The sequence below is a fragment of the Indicator indicator genome, chromosome 28 (assembly GCF_027791375.1).
Source record: "Indicator indicator isolate 239-I01 chromosome 28, UM_Iind_1.1, whole genome shotgun sequence".
Lineage (NCBI taxonomy): Eukaryota > Metazoa > Chordata > Aves > Piciformes > Indicatoridae > Indicator > Indicator indicator.
The window spans coordinates 8,328,923-8,355,345 of record NC_072037.1 but is presented as its reverse complement, the minus strand read 5'-3'; the positions used below and the strand labels follow the sequence as shown (position 1 = coordinate 8,355,345).

Sequence of the window (26,423 nt, the reverse complement as noted above, 5' to 3'; positions counted from 1 at the left end):
CTGAAGCTGGAGGAGGCAACCTGCTTATTTGGACCCTTTAGAACTGTAGCTAATTCCAGCCTCTGCATCCAATCAGAACTTAGTGCAGCTGAATCTTTTGTACTTCTAAATATCTGAAGTTGCTACACTCAGAAGAAACCAAGTAATTTTAAATCCAAAATGCACACTGATTCAGGCTGCATGTATATTTGTCACACCAAATAGCGTCCTTTGGGCTGTGTGGGTAAGGTTTAGTATATCCATTCTCTTCAGATTTTCAGTGATGGGCTGCAGTTAACTCAGCTATGGCAATGCGTTAAGATTACCTCCAGTAGTACACAATATTGTCTTTGTACAAAGGAATTTAATATGTGACACTCATAATACTCTCCAAAAAAATCTCTTCAAGGTAACAGAATACAGTGTTCACAGGAACAAGAGGGATGTTGGAAGACAATTCATTATATACATGAGCAGTAGGCTACTGCAGTACATCTGATTTGGGATATTACCCCTGTTTACTTCATCTAACAAGATGATAGATCTGATAGTACTATGCAAGACAGTTAAGCCCTACAAGCCTTCACTATACAGCTCATTACAGGCCTTCTGTTAGTGGGACTCTAACAAGCATGAGACACAACCCCTACTGCCATCACCGTAAAACAATTCCACATCTTCAGGGAAAGCCTGGGTTTGCATGGATGAAGCTAACAATTTCTTTAAAGCAGAGTTCAAAACGAAACAACACAGAAATGAACAAACCTCCAAAAGCTGAAAATGTTCACTAAGCATGCTGATCAGATTATCTCTAACTTGACAAAGCAGAATTTTCCAGTAAGTAAATTTTGGTTTCTTTGTTGTTCGCACTTTCTCTAAAATGCTCCAAAAACTAAACCACAACTTTTTTGTTAGCTTAAAAAAATGCTTTGATCTGCAATAATTTTTCATTTCTCCTTTGGCTAGTTCTGAATGCACTGAGAGAAACAGAGCAGCAAAGTACTTACTGTTCTGGACTAGACACTGAAGTCCTTCTTCCTTCCACAGCAATGTTGCTCTTGGGTCTCTTGACAACATGAGGTCTTGGTGGGCGAACCTATTACACACACATACATAGAAGACATTTCATCAAATACTTCAAGTTGATCAAGCAGACATAAATAAGAAAATATGCATAACCACAGTTACCTTAAACATATTTTTCACTCAGAATTGCTTTTAAATGTATTTTTTTGTTCCTCAGCAATATTACAAATGAATATAGATAGACAAATGAATATTAACTACAGGGATCCACAAATTGTTTAAGAACAAAAAAAACCCCACGTTTTTGAACAGCAGATGAAATGTATACACTTGTCATTGACAGCTGTTAGCAAAGCAACAAAAATTTGTTCTACCGTCCTGTTTGGAACAGGCTAAATTTCTGACAAGAGATTCCCTACATGTGAGCTTCCCCTTAAATAGGGAATAGAGTCAAGCTGGAAGATTCTGTGTGTTGCTATACATTACATTGGAAAGCAGAGTACAGCTCTGACATGATCTTTTTGTAATCATGTTCATAGGAACTTAACTTTTCAAATGAAGATGTCTGTGTAAGGGAGCACTGGAAAATTTATACTTAGAATAAATGTTACCACATGAAAAATGCATTTGCTCCCTTTCAGCAGCCAAACAGAAACCCTTGTCAGACCTATTATCATTATCACCCCAATGATATGGTTAGTTTATCTTTTGCTGTCTGCAATAAAATCCAAAAATCCAAAGCTTCTCTGTGGGAGATGATGTTGCTGCCAATCCAATCTTCAATAACATGTCCATCACCTTCCAATGTTCAGAAATCCAGTTGAATTTACTTACAGTAAGTACACAAGCAAACAAGGTTTACTTCAAGGAAGGGAATAAGCACTTGTGATCCCCATATAGGTGAAGTTTATGCATGTGCCTTATTTGGACCAGTGAGCAATACTGGCGATGAACTTAACCCTTGGAGGCAAATGTAAGAAGCAACATTTGCAGCAGCAGGGTCAGGCTGTACAAACAAGCTTTCCATGTTTTGTTAAGAAAGTCTTCCCCTACCTGAAACAATCTGATATGTTGGCTTAGCTGAATGCTAGTGTCAGCAGAAATCCCCAAAACCCTCAAATTAAGTTACAAATACAATTCAACTTCTGATCTCTCTGAGCTTGTGCTCCCTTAATAGCCACAACATTTGTTGTTCTTTTCTGTTACTGGGGGGATTTTTATCACTGTTGTTTGATGGGGCTTGGGGAGGGTGTTCTAGCCTTTTTGTTTTGGTTTTGATGTTTCTTTGTTGTTTGGGTTTTATCCTCCCCAAACACATAAATCTCAAACTTTTTTGGCCAGAAAAAAGCCACCAACTCATGTGTAGAGTTTCTGCACTACACAAGAGTATGCAGACGATAGCAGCAGGATTACTGTATTGAATTTTCATTTGAAAGAAAATGGTGTACAGCAGACATGATGAAGAAATCCAGAGATGTATTGCCACTATTTCTTAGCAAAAAGGGCTTATAAAAAGGTCAGATGTTAAGGCCTTGAAGATCAGTCCCCACACAAGGCTGCTCCTCTCTACAATAAAGACAGCTTAAGAATGTGAATTTATGGCAGGAATGGAAGGATTAAGTTTGTGGCAACTTCAACTGAACTTGCAACGTGGTGAAACATGGGGAAAAGAACAACAGAGCTAATTAGACGAGCTGAGCTGTCAGAGTGCGGCTGAATGGCTCGGTGCCAACAAACAAAAGGAATGGGCTGGCAATCAGCAGGATCGATGAAGAATACTGCTTCATTAGGGTTGATAAAACAGAGAGAGACCAAGAGAGAGCGAGTGTGTGCAGGAGAGGGGGGAGAGAAGCAAGAGGAACTGGGGCGGGGGAGAAGAGAGGGAGAAGGAGAAAGAGAAAAAAAGAGGAAGAAAGAAACCTGTTTAATTAAAACTCAGCTGGAAGATAATGTGCAAAGCTGGCCTGTCATCATGCTGTGCACACTTTCACCTTTCGGGTGGTACCCTGGGGGAGTGATGGTGATCAGGGAGAGCGATGAGAATTTTGGATGGCTCCAGGGGGCCACCAGACCAGTAAAGTGCAGGGTGACATACTAAGTAGATTTAGAGCATTGTTTATGGGGGACTGCAGTGGAAAACCAGGAATCAAGCCAATTCCTTGGTGAATTTTGAGCCTTATGTAGCCAAATAGTCAGAGTTAAATGCTTATCAAATGCACAAGTATGAAAAAAATCCAATTATAAGCACACGGCCAAAAGAATAAAGGTAAACATCCAGTAGAGAAGAGTTAAATGTACTTATTGCTGTCCCAATCAATTTTATGCATAATCATTATATTTTAACTTTTTCTTCTAATTGAACAAAGTTTCCAAACAGCCACTATTAATCCAAATAGATCTCTTAATTATAAGCAATAACTTTCCCTCCTTCAAAATACCACCACAAGTCATTTCCAAACCAGCAGAACGTAAAGAACGTATCTGTTCTGCTTCCTTAACCTTTCTTTGGTCTGTGTTGTTGTTTTCATTATTAGCAATAACTCATATTGCAAGGACTAGTGCCTGTGGATTCTTCCTCATACCAGATATATCCTGAAACAGCAAGAATTTATCAGGATTTCTGGCATTATGTAGACTTGGTTGAAGAGCAGAGAGACCTGGTCTCCTCTTTTAATGCTTGCTCTGAAAGGCTAGGAAGAATACTCACCTCTGTAATATATGCCAAGACTAAGAGAGGGAAAAAATCAGCCTTCACAAAGTATTATTTACACACAGAAAAATGTGTTTCAACTGTTAAAAGCCAAATAACGGTTCTGAACAACAAACAAATTTATGTATATTTGGTACAAGCATATTTTTGGGAGTGATTATAATAATTTACATTTGTCCTGAATTTCCTCTTGATGAATGAAGTATTTCTATTCCACTTATCGACTTATTATATGAATGCAACAGGAGCTTGTATTATTACATTTCCAACCACCTTTTATCAATCTCATTGGGAGTAAAGACAGTTGACACAAACACATTATGTTGAGGACTATTAATGCCCTACAGCTGGGAGATTAAACAGTCTTAGCAAGGCTTTGATATAATAAACTACTCAATGAGAACAATACAATTCAGCAACTTCTGTACAGAGGAATCTCAGTGTGCCCGCTTACTCCTGCCAAACAAACCAAGAGGGCTGTGAAGCATGATGGGAACCCCATCACACCATGGAAAGCTTGTTCCTAGTTAATGTATCTGGGTGGGTCTCCCACAACAACTGCATTTAAAAGAACACATAAAAGCATACTCAATGCTACCTTTTAAACACAGAAAACAGAAACCTTCAGAGCAGGAATCCATCCAAAGATGACTATGTTAAGCTAAACACCCAGAGTTAAAGAGAGGAAGAAAAAGAAACACATGCTATTGAAATGTAACATAGGAACATGCACCAAAGATCCAAAGTTAACACACACCCAAGTGCACTTGTTAACCACTTGCCTGCTCATCCAAAAGGTATTTTTAACAAGTTTTAGCAAGATTAGATTTGAAAACTTGCATCTCTCTTTCTTATACGCATACATGTATGTCTAAGGAAGCAAGAAGTAAGATACATTTGCCTTTTGGGAGAATTAATTCATAAAGCAAGAGTCCTGAATACAAATAAGTATGTTCCGAGGCTGTTGCATAAAGCAACACCCCTCCTAAACTGACACCACTTTCCTGTACTACTGAAAAGAATACCACTGGTGCAGATCCACCATAGGCTCCAGTTCAAAAGTCATCTGGTACAGTTAATACATAACAATTGTTGAGATAAGGTGTCCCTGCCTGACACAGTGCAGGTATTGCACTGAAGCTAATATCTGTGTAGTTCTTCTATGCCAGAGTGTCTTCATCTGGCCAATGTGCTGTGCTATTCTACTACGTAATTATGTAGAGTTCCAGCTTGATTTGAAATGAAGATCAAGGGTATAGTAATGTGGTACTAATGTCCTACTACCCAAAGACAGATTTTCCTTTTTCATGTGTATTCATTCATCTGTTTCAGGAAGAAAAATTAAGCATCCCAAATTAAATTAAAGCATAACTTGCTGAGAATAAATACTTTGTCTTCAGACCTCTGCTTCCTTTCAGATTTGAGTTTAGTGCAAGTCTTCAAAAGTTCACTGGCTAAAAACTTATGCCAGCCTAGCAAGACTTTGTGTTCAAGAAATCACCGCAACAGTAAAAACAAAGTTGCAACAGCAGCATCAGTTACCTGCACAACTGACTGAAAGCTGCAGAACTCGTCAAAGAAAAGCAGAATAAATGCAGGTCCCAGGGCTGTGCCGCAGCAGAGAAGAAGGGAGTTTAGGAGCATAATTCACGCATTGCTTGCCTTTTTTTTTTTTCCCCCAAAGTCTGACAATCCAAACTACCAAGGTTTAGTAATGCTACTAAGAGCATAGTTCAGGCAGTGTTAAGCTGTGGCAGTGAAACAAAACTACTAACTACTCACGGGCCTAGAAGAACGTTGTATCTTTGGAGGCGGTGGCCGCGGCGGACGGAGTCTTTGCTGCTGTATCAAAGTGGAAACTAAATTAAAGTTACCTACATGAAAACACCTCTGATTTTGTGGCAAAGCAGTAAGAGTGGATGACAACACATAATTTACCTTTACTTCATACTCACCTCATAAAATGCAATTTTTAAACAGTGACAAAACTCATCACATACAAAGTGCCACAACAGGGAAGGAATCTGTGCCTGCCTGTTGACATAGGCTTAACACAGCTTATGTTACACCAAAGGTAGCACAATCACAACTCCAGACTCTATTATCCAAAATTCACTGAGATAACAAACATACTTGAGGCAGATTTTTGGACCTCTAGGTCCAAGAGTTCCAGACAACATTTATGCAAATAGAAAGAATCCTGAAAAGCAGAGTATTAAAACCATCTTTTACTAAAACTTCAAGTGATATCAGTGCTTGTGAAAACTTATGGTAAAGGCCTCAAAACAACAAGGACATTTAAGAGCACGGGAAAAATCCCTGAGTCGTTAAACTTTTATAACACTTAAAGATAAGCAGGTGTTTAGATACTGCATTGGATCAAGGTTTAAATGCATCGCCTAGAGCAAGGTGTGCACTGTCACTGTAAGGAAAATGAAATGGCCCATCACCAACAATTCTAATGCGGACAGAACAGTGCATTAGGATGATTGTTTTGGTCTCTCAGTTTTAAAATTATCAGTTGGCCAGCTCATTGCTTTGTAACAGTACTGGAGCTATTAAAATCCAGTTGCTTTTGACTGAGCCAGCAGCATGACTCTCCCCACACAGATGGCATCTTAAGGTGTAATCTGTTAGACAAGGAATTCACTGACAATTAACAAGACTCTAAACAAAACCATCCTAAAATACAACTTTGATATTGAGGACAAGACCACTGTTAATATCCTCTCTGTGGCAGCTTGTGTGCATGAATTAGCACTTCAGGAGAGAAGTAGAGCCCTCAGTGAGTACATGGGAAAGTCTCCGAATGCCTGCTCAACCAGAGGATGATGACTGCATCCCTGCACCCAGCCCACAGTGCCTTCCATAGACCAAAACCTGTCAGCTGCACAGAGAAGGAATAGGAACTGGGAGTAGGAGTCAGCTTCTTAAGACAGAAAAAGCAAGCTTATGCAGATTACTGTATTTCTTTCCAAATGATTCCAAATTCGTATCTCAGCAGTTCTTAACTTCTTACTCGAATAGCCTTTACTCTAGATTGACAGACATTCTTTCTCAACTACCCTCACACTGCGTGATAGTACAACTCTAGCCTACCCTTTTCCACACCATTTTCCTTCTGCTCTTGCTTCCCATCAGACTTTTATTTGAAATTTCCCATTAAATTATACTTCTATATCCATTGGTTGGTTCATTTCTCCTTGCTTGTGTTGTCAATGAAGGAGTGACAGACTGCACGCATGTACTTGGCTCAGCTTTCTGGGGTGGGTAAGGAAATTTACAAAAAAAAAAAAAAAAGGACACCTGGGCTGGAGAGCTGAGGCCAGAATTATTCCATATGATAGCTTTTCTTTGTGTCTTCCAAGAAAGCAAGTATGAAAACAAAGAGAACAAAAAGAGAAAAGAGTAGCGAGCTGAGGTGGCTGCCATTAGCCCCACTGAACAACATTTCTTCCCTGTAGCTGATATTACTCAATTCAGTCACAGAAGATGAGTTATGCTGCTGTATATCTTCCCATCTTACCTGCTCAGGCTGAAAGCACAGTCTTAGAATACATTTAATTTCTGTGATGTACCACAGCATACTTATTTTCCATTATGTTTCAGAAGCATAATGGAAAAGCTGAAAAATCTGAATTTTTCACTTTTCTAGGTACTTGAAAGATATTCACCTAGTACCTAGTAGCTTAGGCAAAGTGTGGAAGTGTTGATGAAGCAGAAAACCACGATGCCATTATTATTTTTTTTGATTGTTTATGCCTTCTGCATATATAGTTCCCTTTGCTATTTTTTCTCTTTTACTTACCTAGATATTGTGAACGTTTCTACATCAGAGAACTCTGAAGTAGAGTATTTAGGTGGGAAATATACATATTTTCTTAAAGCTATGGCTAGGTGTGTTTTCTTTGATTTAGGAATCAGTTTTTCTTTTCTATATAGCAAATGCCAGGACAATTTTTGAGGAAACACTGCAAGACTGCAGCATCAACTTTACAAGCTGATGAACCAGTGTCATTACCATTAAAGCTTCTGAAAAAAGTGTGACAAAGGCAGCCCCTTCTGAGAGCAAGACAAAGAGACACCACAGTATTTGAGGATTACCTCCCAGAGGGATAGTCAATACATTGATTATAGTCACTGCACGGACATGTTCAACTGGATTGTACTTACCCACCCATCTACTTGCTGGAGGAAAAGTTTGTTGTTTTTTTTTTTCAGAAAACAAGTGACAGGATTTGTTAATTATCTGACACATCACTGTTCGATTAGACAACCACAATGCACTAATATTTCACTCCTGTCAGTCCTAACTGACCAACAATTACAAGGTAGAGCTTAAAACTTCATGATGTTGGCCTAGAACTCTGTACTATGTATACTTTCTTTTGTTCTTGTTCTTTTGATCTCTGAGTGATAAGCATAAGTCTCTGTTGCTTTTAATTTTCCTCTCATTTCCAGAGGGTCAAAACACTCTTCTTTAATATGAGCTGTGATTTGCATTTAATTACTCAATTCCATGACCAAGGAATACTGAAAACGGAATTTCTTGAGGTTTATGATGTATGCATGAGTTACCTACACTTACCAAGGTTACCTCAAGCTTTCCTTTTCTTTGGGGATTGTGAAGTGGCATAGATTTGGGAAAGGAACTTTTTCTGCAGGAGCTAATAGTTTCATATCCTTATCCTGCCATTAGATTACTTTTTCCATCTGAGATTTAAGTATGATTAAGCTGTGATCAAAAAAAATCTGTGTATTTCCACAATAAAGAAACATACAAATGCTGTTTGGGGAAAAGACTAACAGTGTAGAAACTTTTTTTGTTTCTTGGACTTTTAAATAAGCATCATGCTAATTCTCAGAACTGTGACCCCAGTCGTTGTAAGAACACAGTCAAATCCAACACTCAGATTCAAATTTACCTGGGCCACTGAAGTGCTGTCAGAAATAAAATTAATTTTATTGGTCTTATATGTATTGCATCACATCCTACATTTCTGAATCCTAAAAAGATCTGAATAGAACAATAAATAAACCTACATAGTCACAGCAGCGTGTTCTCTCCATTAAATATGGATAGGGACAGGATACAGCTTAAGTGTACAGCTTCAGTGTTGTGAAGCATAGAAAAGAACAGGCAAAGGGCAGTGAGGAGTAACTGACGTGGAGGTCTACCAGGAGATAACAGTTGCTTGCCCTTTAGCAGAGGTTCATTTTTAATGTTGATGTTAGTATCTGTCACCAGAATGGGATAAGCAAGTATATTCAAACTATATGAAGACCATATTTACTAGAAAAGCCACTGATTTGAAGTTAATTTGTTAATGCAGCAAAACACGTCGTCTCTAAAAGGTCAGTAGGGGAAGCTGTGTTGGAATATCAACTTAATTACCTGTGCTGTAAGGATGAATGGGTACAAAACAGCACATGCTACACTGCTAAAAGCTGCTAAATTGCTGTTCTAGGTATGTTCCTAAAATGTATATTCTGTAGGCTTTTTTCGATGAAGGGGAGAAATGTCTAAATTAGCACTTTCTTACCCATTGCTGTTTACCAGCGTACATTCTTACTCTACATATTTTCTTAATTGTCTCTTTCTAAATACTTCTGAACCAACAAGACAGAAATTTTGTAGAAAGCCAATTTTATGACTGCAGATCTGGCACTGTTTTACTAATTATCAGACAAGTGATTTTAAGCTATGAGATGCTGGACGAAGAAAAAGTTTACATTCACTTTTACACTGTAAAAAATAGTATTTAAAAATTATAGATACCACAACTCATAAAGTAGGTATTATTTATCCAAGGAACTTTCACTATACAGCTGTTTAGTTTTTTTTAAATAGAGAAAACATTACCAAAAGATAATTTTTAGTCTGTGAGGTAACACATTGTGAGCAGAACATGATCTCAAATTAATTGTGGATGTCAGTTCAGTGGGGTTTTTTGTTTCTTTTTTTTTAATTTATACTCAAACCAGAATATTTGTGAATAACTTAGAGGTGCTATTTCATGTACAGCAACAACTGGAACTAGAAAAAAACGTGTAAGGGAAACAACTAGATGAAAACTGGATTGTCAGTACATATAGAAAGAAGTGTTGCTGTTTCTCAATTAGTGTGAGGGGTGCTTCTAATAATTTCCAAAGCAAAGCTTTTCTACATAACTATCTTCTTTCCTTCAGAAATTCAGGACTGACTTTGAAACTGATAGTATGTTTTAAAGACAATCAGACATGGGAGAGAGATGCATAGTCCTGAATGTGCCCATGCTCGAGCACATCATGCTGCAGAAGAGCTGAAGTACTGACTTTGGAAGATGTGCTGGACCTCAACTGAACGCTCAATGCAAAAAAAAAAAAAAAAAAAAAAAAGGCCAAAAACCAAGGGAGAAAATAACAGCACTGAAAAATGTATGGTACCTAAAAAGATTCAGTACAGAAAGCAGATGGAACCTATGAGGCAGCTGTTTTATTATCCATCCAGATCCCTACACAGCACGCACACTACTTTTTACATACTCCCATATGTACAGCTCACAAACTGGGATGACAAGAACAGTGTATGCTTTACAGCATATATTTTTAATTTACACTCTGAAATACTTCAACAGAAATCTGCTGGGTCCTGTGATAAAAATAATCTCCGTGTTTTAAGGGATGCCTCATTCTTCAAGCCATATTGGTAGACTGGGAAGGTAGAATGAATCTGGCAAAAATGTAGCAATGCCTCTAACTGTGCCAAGAAATTATGAAAGGGGCAGAGACTGTGACAATTAAACACCAATTAGTTAAATAATAATAATAAAAATAAAAATACTACCTTCTTGCCTGTCTAGCCAGAAACTTTCATTACACAACAAAGAAGTAGACAGTAAGAGAAGGAAATGAAAGGTATGTAGCTATACGCTTCTGTTTTCCCTGTTACTGAACAGGGATCTTTATTTTGGGCACTGGAATCATACCTGGTGTCATGAGAAACTGCTAAAGATACAGTGGCAACCCCAAAGCCACTCAGAGCAAACTTTTCTTTAGTAAAGGGGAAAACAGGGAATTCCTGAAAGTCTGTCTTTGCTTCCTTTCTTTCCTGGCTGAGACTAACTCTGTCCTTCCTACTCAAGGGTAAAAAAATGTATTTTTATGGTGCATCTAGACATAGAGTACTGATAACTCATCCTCTTTGGCAGCGTTGATAATGTCTATCTCTTAATCTCATACTGTGCAAACAATCCCAGAATAGCTAACTTAAAAAAACACCACAGTTTGCTTTAAATCCAGGACTTATGTGGTACTAACCAGAGTAGATTGCTCCTAAAACCAAGAATGAAAGCAGGAGCATGATGTCAGCATCATATATCTTGTCCAATTAAAAGGTTCCACCAGGATGAAGCAAACAGGCCTCTTGGCTATGTTTTATAATCTGCTTGTTATGGATGAGAGCCAGGGAGAGAAAATCCTAAACCTACAGGTTATACTACTCTAGATTATTATGGCATATAACGGATGCTATTCTGAAAACACATGGTTTAAATAATAAACCCCTTGGCTGCAGAACTGAATGGTATTTTATTTCTTTGGTCTGCAATTACAGAAAAAATGAAGAATTTTGAGAATCAGATGGATATATTTTTCTGTGTGTGCGGTAAGTGTTGAGCAAATAGATATACTCGGGCTATGCCTGAAAGTAGCATGTGTTCTTATATGATGTTGATGGGAGGAATATTGTGTAGTTGTAGCTAACTTGCAGTGGTACCTGTGGTTTAAAGACCTGTCAAGACTTCTGATTATTTCCTAGTTCCACTAACAGAAAAGTTCACATACTATGCAAACAAGCAGTACAAACCCCATAAATTTGTATCAGTACAATTTCAGATTGTGACTACTTAGTTCTTATAGTACAGTTTTTATCTGCTGTGGACTTGAAAATAAATCCTGACCTCCTCCCATCTATATGTGCATTCAGTTCTTGTAAAACACTGTGCAAACCACTAACTACTAAACTGGTATTATTCAACTCTTCACAGTTTGAAGACTCCTGACATTTACCAAAAGAGGTGACTGTCAACAACCTCTTATTTACCTGGCACAGATCCCAGGTGCCTGCAGACCAGTTTGAAAACCACTGTACATTAAGCTAGATGCAGTAGGTAACTCTTCCCACAGGAAGCAGATGCCTACAAAACATAAAATATTTAACTCAGTCTAGACTCATTCTGGTTCAGAAAAAAACCTCACACATTGTTTCCTATTTTTTCCAGACATAGTGAGGCCTTAGATGACTCCACAAATCATAGTGCAGATAGCTGCATCCATAAACCAGGAGCAGACTAGCATTTTTTTAAACTAGTTTCTAACAGCTCAGTTCTGTTGCTGTGTGCTTTGACATGAATGCCCCTTACTGAGCTTTCCTGCTGCAATTTGCTTTGGCTATCAGTGCCATTTGGGTAAGGGGCAATTTGCAGTGATTCATTAGCTTAAACGCATGCAACATTTTTGTGTTCTGAGAAGGTATCAGAGAAAAATGAAAAGAATTCCTTCTTACAGAATGGACTTCGAAGTAGATGTTCTTTCCCTAGGACAACTACTGACTTAGTACCATTTTTTATTTCTTTGATATTTTGTTACCACTATTCGCATCAGGTGTTTTCTGGACCCTGCATAACAGCAGAATCCTGCACTGACAATATTCTTGCCTCTGTCCTTGACAGGTAACTCAGAACACATATTTGTGCTCATGGTATTAAGGCACATCTGACATCCAGAGTATCACATCATATCGTATGGCCTCTCCATTGCATAATTTGCCTTGGCCTGAAAGCAGCATGTACAGAAAGAGAATAAAATTACAATTGTCTGTTATGTTATGTTACTGCTGATGAGAGGACCATGAAAGAAAGCTTCCTTACCTGATTCAACCATGCTCTTTCTGGATTACCAGCAAAACAGCAAGGAGGATTTTTTCAGAACTATTCACAGCAGTAGAGCAGAGAAAGGTTTGAGAGAATGTCACCTAGATGATGTTCAAATTTCCAAAGAACTTCTACCAAAATGAGGTATATTTTGCAGTGGCTTGTTTTAATTCTGTTTCCCCACATGTATGGATGGAGAGACATCTTGCAAAAAATCACAGACCTCAGGAATATATTTATCCCCGTGTGATAAAGTCTATCTACCTACTATCTCAGTAGAGTTTAAAATCACAGCTAATAGGTTAACAACTGTTTTTCTTCTGCTTCAGATGAAGAATATCAGAAAGCTGGGGGAATATTCGGCTTCCCAATTTGTACTGACTGCTCACTGCTACCTGCAATGTCTGTTTGACAGGACTGACATTTTGTACCGCTGTGAGATGGGAAAATGTGTGACATTTTTATTCATGGTGGCGTACGCCCTTGTAATGATCAGCCCTGGTCGATGTGCTTACTGCAGCAGCCCCGAGCCCTCGGAGAACAAACAAGAACCGAAGGTGCCAGCAGTTCGGCTGCCTTATTAAACACCACCAGGATTCTAACGAAGAGCAACTGCTGGAAAAATCTCACTGTCAAATCCTCAAGGACATTGTCAACATGGAACTAACTACATATATTTTTCATTTAAAATACTGAAAAATCCAGCAATGCAATATTAAATATAAAGAAAAAAAAAAGCCACACTGTTTTGTGTGTTTTTTCTTTTTTAACTGGTCATTTTGTCAGCTTTACATTGGGTTTTCTGTGGGCTTGATACTGGAATTCAAATCAAGGAGATCATGCAACCCACATGACTTAAAATGCTGGAAAATGGACATAACCCTTATTATATTTTAACAGCTATTCCTCTCTAGCAAGCAGAATATTTGTACAGGAAAAAAAAAAAAAAAAAAGAGAGATGGTGTCTCATTTAAGGAGTTCTATAAACAGCAACCACCATCTTCGTCACTCATCTTCATCATTCACTGAGGCAGCCTCCATAACTAGGGGGATGCTCCTCCACACAACCACACGAAAGAACATTGCCCCTTTTTACTGTAGCGTGGTACTCAGCACCCGTTTACTTGATGTTAATCAGACCAGCTCCAGAGGGCAAATCCAAGAAATGCCTGGGCAAACAAGCAGTCACAGGGGGGTTAGCAGTTAGAAGGATCTTATGTTTTACACAGTCTCTCCCTTTAATCTTCTAGTTTAATCCAGGGGCCCAGAGGTCAGTTCAGACAGTTCTGGCCCAATTGCACATATCAACTTCATAAGTAATACATAAGAAGCTTCTGGATGTTGATCTATGTTGATAGACTAAGCAAGTCATCCATAAGACCCTCTGAGCTTTTCTCAAGTTGTCAGTCCAGGTGATTTGCTTAGTCTTGTATGTGCTGATGTATTTATTTTATATGTATGTATTATTTATAAAGCACTATTCTTCTTCCACATGCCAGCAGTGATGGACCAAGGTACTCTCTACAAGATATTTATGGGTTCCTCAACATAACAAGACTAACAAGAAAATTCTGCAGGCATGCTACAGCTGCTATTGCTTGTCACAGAGCCCTAGGAGGTCGGCTCCAGCACAATATTTTCTTCATGCATCCAAGTGTTATGGTATCTGACTTGCATGTACCTGGGGCAGTAAATTTATTCTGAACATCCCTCCTTAAGCAGCGCTTTAAATGCCAAGGCAGTTGGAAAACACCAAAAGCCATAGTCTTGAATGTGCTTTTTCATGGATGAATACATGCAGGACTGGAGCCAAATAATGTTATTACAAAGCATGAGCTGATATAGCATCAGATACATACATACTGCATTGCTGCAGCAGCTGAAGAAGACATAGCTGTCTGGTTGCTCATTAGAAAATACTGGCAAGTGAGTGCATGAGAAGCAGTAACCTTTGGGTAGGCTCTGCAGGTGGTGTACATCTTCCTAAAGAGAGTGCCAGGTCTCACTTGTCAAATATTTACACGCATGACAAGAGTGCAAGCCTTTTAGTTAGATAACTCCTACCCCATGGATTGCTGTTTCTGCAGATCTTGCACACCACAAAGGAGAATTCCAATCAAATGAATTATTTTCTTGTCTGTTGACATTGTTTTTATTCCCCTAAGAACACTGTTCCCTAAGAAACTGATGGGACATTTGAGTAATCTCAAGCAGCCATGACACAGACAAGCAGTCCAATACATTGCCTTTCTTGCAAGGTGACTTTTACTGAGCAGCAGTGAATTCCTTTCTGAAAGGAAGTCAAAGAAATGAGTGAGAAGAAATGAGGATAGAAAACATTCTTTCTGAAGAAAAATAATTTTGAAGAACTGCGCTATACTTCTGTTACATCCATAAAGAATCTAATGGAGTGAAGGAGGAAACTCCATGTGGCTCAGCAGAAAGGATCAGGCAGACCATACTGCTCATCAGTGGGGAAGAGTGGAATGGAAGCTCATTTTCTTAATGAAGGTACCTCTATTGTCAGAACAGTTCAGAACAGCAAGAACAGGAGGCTGGCTTTACCACCATAGGATGCAGTAGCATGAATACTAGAAAATGAACTTGTTTTCCCCTTTCCCCTTTGGTTTCTACCTCAGTGCCACACAATGTCTTCCGTAATCCAGGGGAATCTGCTATTGTTCCAATGCACCTGGGTGTGAAGGGAGTCACAGGGTCTGGCAAAGGAGCCTTCCTTGCCTCCCGACGACTTCTTTCACCCTGGAGATAATCCTTCCCTCTGCTGCCTCTGGCCTCAGCCATCCAGTTTTGCATTTCTGGAATGTGGCTGGCTGGTTTTCTCCCCATCTTCCCCCTGACCTCTTAATGACATTTAATCTTCTTGCAGAAGAAACCTGCCCTACAAAGCAGAGTTTTTTGGTCTGCATGTCTAAAGGCAGATCACGAATAAGAAAAATGAACATGTTTGTTAACAACGAATTAGTACATAAAGGGAATAAAATATTCTATTTGATGGTAAATAAAATAAGCCACAGAAACATAAGCACACCTAAGCTGACAAAAGACATTCTAACAGAAACAATTAGAGAGCTGAAGAGAGATGCCAGGATAATTTGCTTCTAATGCAATGATCCCCTTTCCCAATGAATGATGTTTCTGGCAGCTTATCACTTGCTGGTTTAACTGTACCAGATCAGTTGTGCTACTGATTGTCTAAGAGCTCCAGAGAAAGGACATTCCTGTGTATGAGTTTGTTTTTCAAGAGTCTAGGCTCACCTTCTCCTGTGCTTACCCAGCTCTCCAAGACTGATGGGAAGACTGGGCATAGGTAATGATCCTCATGAACAGGGAGGCTCTGGAAGAAGCAAGCAGCGCACCGTTTCAGAGAAATGAAAGCTTGATGAAGGGCAGAAGGGTGGAAAGCAGTGTAAATAGATGCAGAAGCTTCATTAGGAGAAAGATGGATTAAAAACAAGTATGTTTTTGGAAAAGAAAGTGTTCCCTTTAGTCCCAAGAGAGGGCTGCAACTCTGCCAAGTGTTAAGTGCTCTGTTTGACCATGTGATATCCACAGTCTCACTCTGCACAACGGGACAGGTTCTAACAGAGCTGTAAGCACACACACCAGGACATACAGCTACAGTAGTTGAAGGGACCAGTCCACGTGTCTGCTTATTCAAGCTAAGTCTTAAAAATTTAGAAATCTTACAGCATTTCTTGTGCTGGCTGTGGTACACAGATATTGTAGGTGTTTATCATATCTACAGCTGGTGTACTAGTAGCCTAATAGCTAAGCACTGTCTTCTGGAGGGAAAACACTTCTAAAACATCAGATTCAGATATTCATTTATCTTTCTCTCTTAGCAAAATCATCTCTTTATAAAGATTTTGTTTTGTTTCTTTTGCTTTAGATTATATAAAAATAAATCCATAGAAGAGCAGGGAGAAAGCCTGCTGCTCATTAAAACTTCAGCAAGGTATTTTGGAGAGCTTGTATTCCTTGGAACAACTATACAATCACCATCATTAAGGATATGTCTGCATTTTCCAGACTTTGCTTTTTGGCTAAACTACATAACACATATAAATAAAGCCAAACACTTGAAAGAGGTATTTGAGACTTCTGTCTCAAAAAAAAGTTAAAAAAAAAAAATCAAAACCTCCAAAATACCTTATCAAGATACTTCAGTCTTGCAAAAAGAAAAGGAAAATGTTTTGTTCTTTTTATTTTTCTTGGTAGCATATAGGCAATTTATAAATAGTCCTGTTTGTTCAGGGCATAGATATTAAGAACCCCTCAAACAACATACTTTTGAAATCAGACAAAACTGAACTGCAACACACATCAATCAGTTAATAAAAACCACAAAGTGTAAGAGATCTAAGGCTACTTAACACTGTGCTCTGTGGCATCCTTACCACTGTAGCTCAGCACCACCACCAGTTCAGCAATGGAAGCTGAAATTTCCAGCAGAAATACACAATTCAGGCACCACTAAAACTCAGAAACCAAAAACACTAAGAAAACTCTGTATCCAGACAGTCCTTCTTCCTTTTAACATTAAATGGTAAGACTTACAAGCAATCAAGGGAACAAAAATTTCTACAGCCATTAGGTGAAAATTAACATTATTTTAAACACCCCCCCCCCCCAAACTAAAGCAACAATTAAATAATATCCTTCACCCACCTCACCAAAAAACTAACCCAAACCAAACAACACAAATGTATCACAACAGACCTCAATGCTTCAAGCTCTAGGTCCTGTCAAAGTAGCCCCTAAGAGCTGCTTGCTTGGACGAGGAATGTGTTCAAAATAAGTCTCTGTGACACAATACAATGTTGATTCTTCAAACAGCTAAAAGATAAACGTATGCACTCTACCTAAAAAGTGGGAATGTGTGCAGGGAAAAAAAGCTATGAACACTCGAGTCACCTGTTTTAGCTGTCCCACTCTGCCCAGTTCAATGGTTAGTGGGATCACAATGCTTGCCCTGCTGGCATCACTGGGAAAGATGTCAAGGACAGTCATTGCAGTGGCAGCAGACACTGGTAATTCGATATGCAGCATGTATTCTGATATTTTACTAAGTTTTAGTCAAGTTTTAAGACAAAATGTCAAAACAAACAATAACAAAACAATCACAAAGGATATTCTCTGTGGCATTGTATCTTCTACTAAAATTCACCTTACTCTTCCAGAAAACAGAGCACTATTCAGTACTACATACTACTCATCTGAATCTTTTTCTTGGCTTGAAAATTGCTCCCTCTTCTTCCCACTTATTAAACCTTAGCTGTCTGTACTGCTGTTGTGACTTAATGAGCACAGTTGTGTTGCCTCAGAGTCCATGGTGATGATGGTAGTTTCATATATTTGGCTGATCTGAGGGACAATATTAAAAGTGCACCCTGAGTAAACGAAAACCCACACAAAGTGAAACTGGAGAAAAAGTTGTGGTCACGCCCTTCCATTTTGGTCTCCTTGGCAGTCTTACTAAGAACACTTTATTTAAACCTTCACTGCATTGCCCTAGGCTATCTGGCAAAAATCCTTCTTTTCAAGATTGAGAGGAGAGCTTTCCCACACTGTCTTAGTATTATAGAAAACCACTGTTAAAACAACTCCATTATAAACAGCCCTCTCAAACAATGCCTGATAACCACTCACCAAGACGAGCTACACCACTAGGGAATCTCACGTAGTTAGATAATTGCTGCTAAATTTTTCAGAATAATCAGCTGAGGTGCTATACATTCAAAGCCATTTCAATGTATTTTACTGATATCTTTTGTAGCCTAACAACTGCAGATACACAACTGCATTTGGAAAAGCTAGAAGCTACCTCACTATAGGGTGAGAGATAATGAGTTAAAATTAAAGGTTGCTGCTGGCTTACTAGCCCATCCCCCTTTAGCTAATCTGTCATGTAATGAAGAGAAGCACCTAGCATAGGACAGCTAGCTGCCGGCTCACTTACAGCGAGCTGATTAAGAATGTTCAACCAACAGCAGACTGCAGACCTTTCCAACGAAAATAAATAGACTGTATGCAAATGTGTTTGTCACTTTGACAGCATGTCTCAATTAAAGCATCTCGCTGCTGTTGGTAGCTCTCTCACTGCAGTGCTATGGACGAGGCTTACTGCATTACTGATACACAGGGCTTGACCCTAATCCGCATGCATGCATTTTAAAAAAGTCTGCCTTTGCCATATACACTGGCATAATACTAGCAGACATAGAAAGCAAGTGACAATGAGAAAAAAGCCTCTTTCATCCTCTTCAGTTTATAAGAACTGTGAATGCACAAACAGCCCTTATTTCAGAGTTCTTGTGGCTTTTTAATTGTTCCCACCTACTGTATTCTAGACAGAGTTAAAAGTGACACTAAAATCTCTCCCTTTAATCACTAGTTAGAAGCCATCTCCCATTTAAACAGTAAATGTGGCTTTTTTCTTCTCCAAAGCCTGAATTTATATTTCATAAACCTGACCACATTTTCCTTTGGAACAAAAGTACAGTTTAATTTTAATTTTGGCATTGGGCTATCAGGAAAGAAACACCTGTGAAAGGACAAAGGGCTGTAAGTGAGCTAGCCCTACAACTGCTAAGTTAGATCATATTTTGGAATCCAAAATTTGTAACGGAATGACAAAAATAAGCATTTCGCAAGCCAGCCTCTCATCACAGCCAGTGGCTCAGTAAAGCTGATGTGTTGCTTTGGACCAGAAAAAGTGATTATTAAATAATTTGAAAGTGAATGTTAAAAAAACCTCATGAATTTAAATTTGCACTTTCCATTCCATTATATATTACATTCATCCACAAAGATGTTTGAGTCACCCATCCTTCATAAAAATCTAAAGGAAAAAAAAAATGGAAGTAGACTATAGTATTATCTGCCTTTCTGACTGCTTTAAATGAAATGTAGCATTTCCCTGCCAGAGCTAGATGGCTACATTTCTCCAGTAGCTCCATTTCCTCTTAACTGTATTGGCACAGAATGTAAAGGAAAAATAAATCACTACTGCAAATATTTAATTGGAAGAGACTCTGGTTTTGAAAAGAAATCTCCAAGAACATACATTTAGCACTGTGGTAAAAGTTCTGAAAGAAATCTAATTCTGAAATGATACAAACAACACTGCTCTGAGCAATGACTTGTGTAGCCCTAGATAACACCTGAACAGTCACTGCTACTCCACTGACTAGCTTCTTTTAATAGATACTTACCTAAAAATCTGGCTTGCTTCCCATTTTATAATTCCCAATTGTTTAAAAATTACATTGTATTTCCTTAAAAAAAATCAGATACTCAGAACTGTTTTCTGACTAGCATATTACAAGAAACAGACACAGAGAAAGAGAAGGGAACTGTAAACACAATGTTATTTTTTGAGTCAGGCTACACTTAATAGGGGAACACTGGCAAACTGATAATAAATTTTGTATGCTTTCCCATGAAAATCACAGCACCAACAACATTTTCTAAATAAATATTTCTTTAAAAACCCATACAACCAAACTCACTCTTTTGCAGACATATCAAAAGAAACATTTTAAGAGTAACCAATGTCCATAGCTTGGCTGTCAATTGTGAAATACAGAGTAGACTAATAAGCCATTAATTGATTTTTCCATCTTACTTCATCACTTTAAATTTTCAGAGAATGTTAAAATGCTTTAATAGTTAGATGCTCCATATTGACACTAATGATCTGGCTAGATAACAGAGGACATTAGATAACAGAGGACACATCCTCAGTCCTGAGGGCTATACATTGCATGCTAAAAGAACAGTTTACAAAATTGCTGTAATAATTATGTTTCCCCTTCATTCATTTAGAATTTATTTTCCTCAAAATCATTGCATGAACAAAAAGGAATCATTAAACTCCCCCAAAAAATCAGGCTTTAGAGTCCCATTCAAAGCAATAAAATAGAAATAAATCTATAATAACATAATTCAGCTACTAAAAATCATGAAACAATTGGCATACTTTTCACTGTGACTGTGCTCTGAACTATTTTTCATGAGTCACTCAATTTAAAGAAACCCAACACTAAGACATACCTGACCAAAATGTACTGTGATTGGTCTTCTGTCTTCTCTTAATTTAGGGTCCTTCTTTTCAACCAATGGAGAAGGTGCTGTCCTTGGTAGAGGCTCTTCAGGCACTGCGGAACACCCGTTCTCAGCAATGTCCTGTATGGTAGGAAAAGGTGAATAGCATGGCCAGGAACATTCTTGATCGAGGGTAAGGGGCACAAAGGACACAGTACAGGATAATGCTGACTAACAGTTTTGATGTTAGGGAAAGAAAACACCAAAGTACAGAAAAGAAAACATCATTAGAATAGAACATTTTGTTGCACTTTGTCAATCAGAGCTTGAACACAGCCACTCTCTCCTTCTAATATCAAAGTTGCATGCAGATACATCCAATAAAATGTCTGACTTAAACATGCAAAAGCCAGGAAATATCTCAGGAGAAAACAAACAAACAATTCTTAGCTCAAAATTTCTATCATAGGAACAAATTCAACAGAGACTTAGGAACAACTATTTTGCTTTTTTGCAAACCTAAATGAAAACAGTGATTTTATTTACATATTTCACAGAATTATCTGTAGCAGAACAATTATGTGTGGAAGTGGCAAGCAGAGATGAAACTCAGAGCTTAGTTAGCTTTGCATTTTATCTTTGAGCCTGAACATGCCTTCAGGAGACTGTATCAAACCCAACTGCTGCCCAGCAGGATGCTTTTTTGTTTTGCTTTGCTTTTGCTTTTGACATGAGTCCTCATTTTCAGAAGTGAAGTGACCCATCAACCTAGGTTAGAAGACTTGCCAAGTGTACCTATGGTATGTGTACCACAGATTTTGAAAAAGACAAAGCATGCAGACGTAAGGAACCAGATAAGGAGAAAAGAGTTTGAAAGTCAGTTGAGAGACAGTTGGTAACGCAGTGGGCCCCAAACCTTACATCTCTTTGCAACAATGTCAAGGAAATAATGCTTGGTAAATATAGAGAGAAACCTGCACACGCTGTAGCTCTGCGAGACTGACCTAAGGTTGGCTGCTGACATAGACATTGCTTTGATTCAGTGACCTTTGACATGCCCCCTCAAGTTTCCGTCTTGCTAAGGTACAATAATGAGACATGTAAGCTGATGGCCAATTAGAAATGGTTCTTTTGGACACAGACTGACCTAATGTGCTTAGGTCAAATGAAACAAAAAGCTGGATGGACTTTCTAAGGGGCTTTGTCTCCTTCACAGAGAAGCTGAGAGACCTTTTTAGATCCAGCTGGTAGAGCAGTGGTTCACCAATATGGACATAAGGATCATGGGGAAATTAACAACTTGTTAAGGCCAAACTAGAGAGAAAAACTTTTTCCTCCCCCTGCCCTCCAGCTGCACAATGCTACTGTGTCTTTACAAAATACAACAAAGTTATTGAATTAGTAACAAAGAGCCCCAGAGCAGCTCAATGACAAGAAGCATATGCTGCTGTCAAACTTACACTTTAGCTCCAAATCAGCAACAATCTACCAAGAGATCTGCTCACTTTGGGAATCATATAAGCTATGGCAGCATTATAACTGTTCAGAAATGTAATGCCATTAAATACAAAGTTTATTTACATATTTCTATACAGGTAGAGCCATATTAAACAGTCACCAAGCTTCGGACCTGTAAGGTATAGGACATAAAGGTGTCCAGCACATTCAAAGTCATCTGACCTGCACTGAACAGTGGACATTCCCAGCATTTCAGAGCTTTCAGAGTTCCACCTGCAGCTGTGAATCCAAGAAAGGCTGGCAATCAACCAAAACCAAAGCATCTTCCAGTGCAAGCAGCACTTCCAGACAAATGTAAAACAGATGCAAAAGTTCAAACGTGGGAATGGGAGGAGATAAAAAATACAGACAGATCAAGACACTAAGCAAAACCCCCAAAGACCTGTAATGATCACTGCTAATACTTGTAGCTTTTATTGCTATAGATTTGCTGTACTTCTCTGATGATATAATTACATACTAAAATTAACATTATCCTAAAATGTGTTTTCACTGTGTTTGGTGTACAGACTTCCAAAGAAACTGCAGCAGATTTTGGTCTGTTTTGTTATGTTTAAATTATTTAATAAAATACAAGAATTCAATTATTTGGCACCTCTCTGTTTTTTGCAAATCCCCAAAAGGCAAACAAACCAACAACAGAGCTTCAGTCATCAAAGCAAAATTTGCTTTACGATAGTTCATTTTCTAACTTCAATGAAAACACACTTGGAAGGTAGGCAACGGTCCTTCAAAGCAGTCTGTGACATACCTTCAGTCCACTAGCAGACTTTGAATGCAGTTAGTCAGAAGTCAACGGGGAGCACAAGACAGAGAGATAAAACCACAAACAGGAAATAGGATTCTCCAATTCAAAACTTCAGCTTCAGAAAGGTATCAGGGCTCACAAAATGCCTACTGATAAAGGCAGTTCTTCAGCTTGAGAACTACAAATGACCGAAGGACTGCAGTGGATCATTGTGCAGGAAGGTCTCAAAAAAGCAGTGCCCAGTCCTGGTACTAAGAGAAAAGCCTGGCAGACCTGCGTGTCCCAGCTGGGGGACAGGATTCACCTCATACCTCCACACTGCTTCTGAAACCAGTGCTAGCACTTCCACCCGAAGCTGTGCTGTGGAGGTGTACCAGCCTGGCTTGTGTTCATGAGCTGTTCCTTTTACTGCAGCACATCAGACTGGGTTGATACATCCTAAGACTGACTTTTTGGTTCTGATATATCCCCAAAAAAGGAATTTGGTATAAGTCAGTAAGACATTTCCTGAAATGGCTTAAGTCATTGATACTGTTCAGGGTAACAACAAAAACATGAGACTTATCCCTCCCAAAAAAAATGTTGGAAAAATGGAAGGTGGGAAGCTACTCATTCCTGAAATAAATTCTCCAGAAATGCCAGATGTAATTTTTTAATTAAAAGAAAGTGTGGCGTGAGGATATTATTAGAACCAAAACCACCTTTTGCCTGAGGAAAAAGGTCACTTCATAGATTAACTGGAAAAAGAGAACCTATCACACTCCATAAGTATCTCCATATATAAATTGTGCTTGTCCTAACAACATTTTAAATTAAATCTTTACTACCTGTTTATTTCAAATGACAGACTTCAGAGAACGAGTAAGATATATATTTGCAGGTATGTAATGTTTACCCTGCAAACTGAGCAAGGTTTTCTTCTGTTTAAATATCCATTAGTAATTTTTCTAGGGACCTTTTATAATAGACTACAAAGCTATCTATTTGAAGAGTTAAAAAAACCCAAAACAAAACACGTATTCCAGAATGCCTAGAAAAATTCTTTAGGTTATTTTATAAACCCCTAAATGAGTCGTTTGGAGCTGTACTGATAACAAAGCACAGACAACAGCCCATTGATAACAGCCACACAGGTCTCTAGTAAGTAAAATAATGTTGAATACATTAATGCCAAGTGCCCAACCATTTATCTAAATTGTCTTATCCAGACGCTTTCAGTGAGTTACATTCTCCTTACTGAAAGTTGAGGACGGTACCATTCATATTCCACCTTCTTCCTAATTCTATGTAGTTAAGCTTCAAAAAAGCCAATAACAGAGTGACTTGACCACCACGGTCCATTTGAGAAATGGAAAAAGCAGCCTTTACAGGGGAAAAAAAAAGGAAAAAAAAAAAAGAGAAAAAGAAAAAGGTACTGTATCATATATAAAATAAAGCTCCATGCTGTTTCTATTAACAATTATTTGCTATCACTCATAAGAATCCTCTGAAAACTATTTCTGTTGCTTTGAAATACTGTACCACAAATGAACAAGGGATGGAAATAGAGCCCCATTCAATCTCTACTATCATATTAAAGAAGGACCTTACACACACCACAGTGACCTCTCAACAGGTCAATCCTGTATTTCCCATTTGCAATTCAAACCCAAGACTGGAGCAGACCAAGGGCAAAATGGGCTCTTGATTATATTTAAGAGGTCACCATTGCTATGCAGAGTTGTAGGAAGCAGACCTCTAGCTTTATTGCATTTTTAAATTCTATCTTGTACAGAAACTGCTCATATTTGGCAGAAAAACTGGAAAAGGGGTGTTTATATTTGACTTTTCCTTACCAGTGGTCTGCATATTTTTTGTATTAATAATGGCAAATAATATGTTACAATGTAGTGGATAGTAAGTTCAGTTTAAAAATAACCTAAGGTTATCCTTAGAAGATGAAAGACTAGCATCCCAAACTTTGCAGAAATTAAGTACGTACTTATGCCACAATTTCAAATGGCTAACATTGGCACATACCAGTAAGTAAATACAAGAAAAATGCTCCATTCTCACAGGAAAATCGGTGAGGATGCACTCAGATTTGTCAACAGAGCATCACAGTCATTTAGATTGAAACTTATATGAGGGTGGCCAAAACAATTGCTGATATTTTTATCTCTTTAAAGAGAGCAACATCTCATTTTAGAGTTATTTTCCTAAAATGCATTCAAAATGGAGAAGAGGAGGGGACAGAAAGAACAGACTTAATGAAGAGGTAGAGCAGTATGCCTCACCTATTCCTGGAAATCTTTTAAGCTCTTCTGAAAGCCACTGTTGAACAATCATAGTTAACCATCTCACTTACAGAATGCCACATAATAAGGAAGGGGAAACAAAATTGGGCCATTTATTTGTAAATGTTGTGTGTGTTTTTTAAAAAACAGAGCTGCTGCTTGAAGGACTAGGAAGACAACAATAATAATAAAACAAAGCAATGAATAAAATGTTTCTCAGCCTCTTATACAAATGTCACAGAATAACGCACAATTATATTAGCATTTAAAATACAGGAAAACAATCTGGTAATTTTACACAGCTCCAACTGCTTTAGAAATGCACAAGAGAAGGCCAAACATTATTCATGAGGTTACGTACAGAAGTGAAACACACAGAATTACATAAAGAATTCCATATACAAGAAAACTGCTTCATGTTTCTAACGTTTTTATATTATACCTGAAGTGGCCACATATAAAGTAGAAACTGTAACAAAACGAAACAGCATTAAAAGCATCTGAAGCAACTTTGTCTTACTCAAAAATCTCTAGCAATCTGCTTTTTAGAGAGTGAACAGCACTTGGATTGTAACACAGTTCATTTTGTCAGTTCATAACCTGGCTGCACGACAGCCCCTTTGTATGAACATTTTGTTGGCATGTTCAGGTAGATGTTCAGGTAGATTTTTGTCTGTGCCACAGGAACACATTTACAGAGCTATTTTAAGATGATGGTCTAGAAATTTAGAGAAAAAATTTACTGAAATAGCACAGATTAAAAGATCTCCAGAACTACTACGTTACAAATTGAACTAAAATTTCAGTTCTATTAGCAAGTTGGCTGTCTTGTTTTCCCAAAAGACCTGAATAGCTCTGCTTCAGAGAATAAATAGAATATGAGAACTAAACATAAGGCAGATTTACTGTAGGTATGTATTAATATGACCATGCTTTTGGCTTAAAAGAGGCAATTAGTATTGGATAATACATTCTTCAAACAATTCAGCATTCTTGGAATTTTACTGTTTACAAACAAAGAAAGATTTGGAAAACAACAAACAGCTTGAGTATTTTTTTTCCTGCAATAATTCAAATGAACACCAACTGTAATTGCTTTATATCTAAACTTTACAGTAGACACTCATGAAACATAAATCCTTTTCCCAATGACATTACACTATTCTCCCTGAGAGATTACTTTAGGA

At 38.1% G+C, this 26,423-nt stretch overlaps 1 protein-coding gene across 5 annotated transcripts in view; it reads right to left on the bottom strand.

Annotated features, from left to right (window-relative positions):
- Positions 1-26,423, bottom strand: part of DENND1A (DENN domain containing 1A) — a 194,891-nt gene that overhangs the window by 12,726 nt on the left and 155,742 nt on the right. For 2 of the 5 annotated variants that reach the window (XM_054393284.1, XM_054393286.1), the window contains exons 19-21: positions 20,704-20,835; positions 5,498-5,557; positions 987-1,075 (exon numbers count right to left, since the gene is read on the bottom strand). In XM_054393284.1, coding sequence (XP_054249259.1) covers positions 987-1,075; positions 5,498-5,557; positions 20,704-20,835 — 281 coding nt within the window. The remainder of the gene's footprint in view (positions 1-986; positions 1,076-5,497; positions 5,558-20,703; positions 20,836-26,423) is intronic. The other 3 variants (XM_054393285.1, XM_054393288.1, XM_054393287.1) reach the window with 2 other exon arrangements.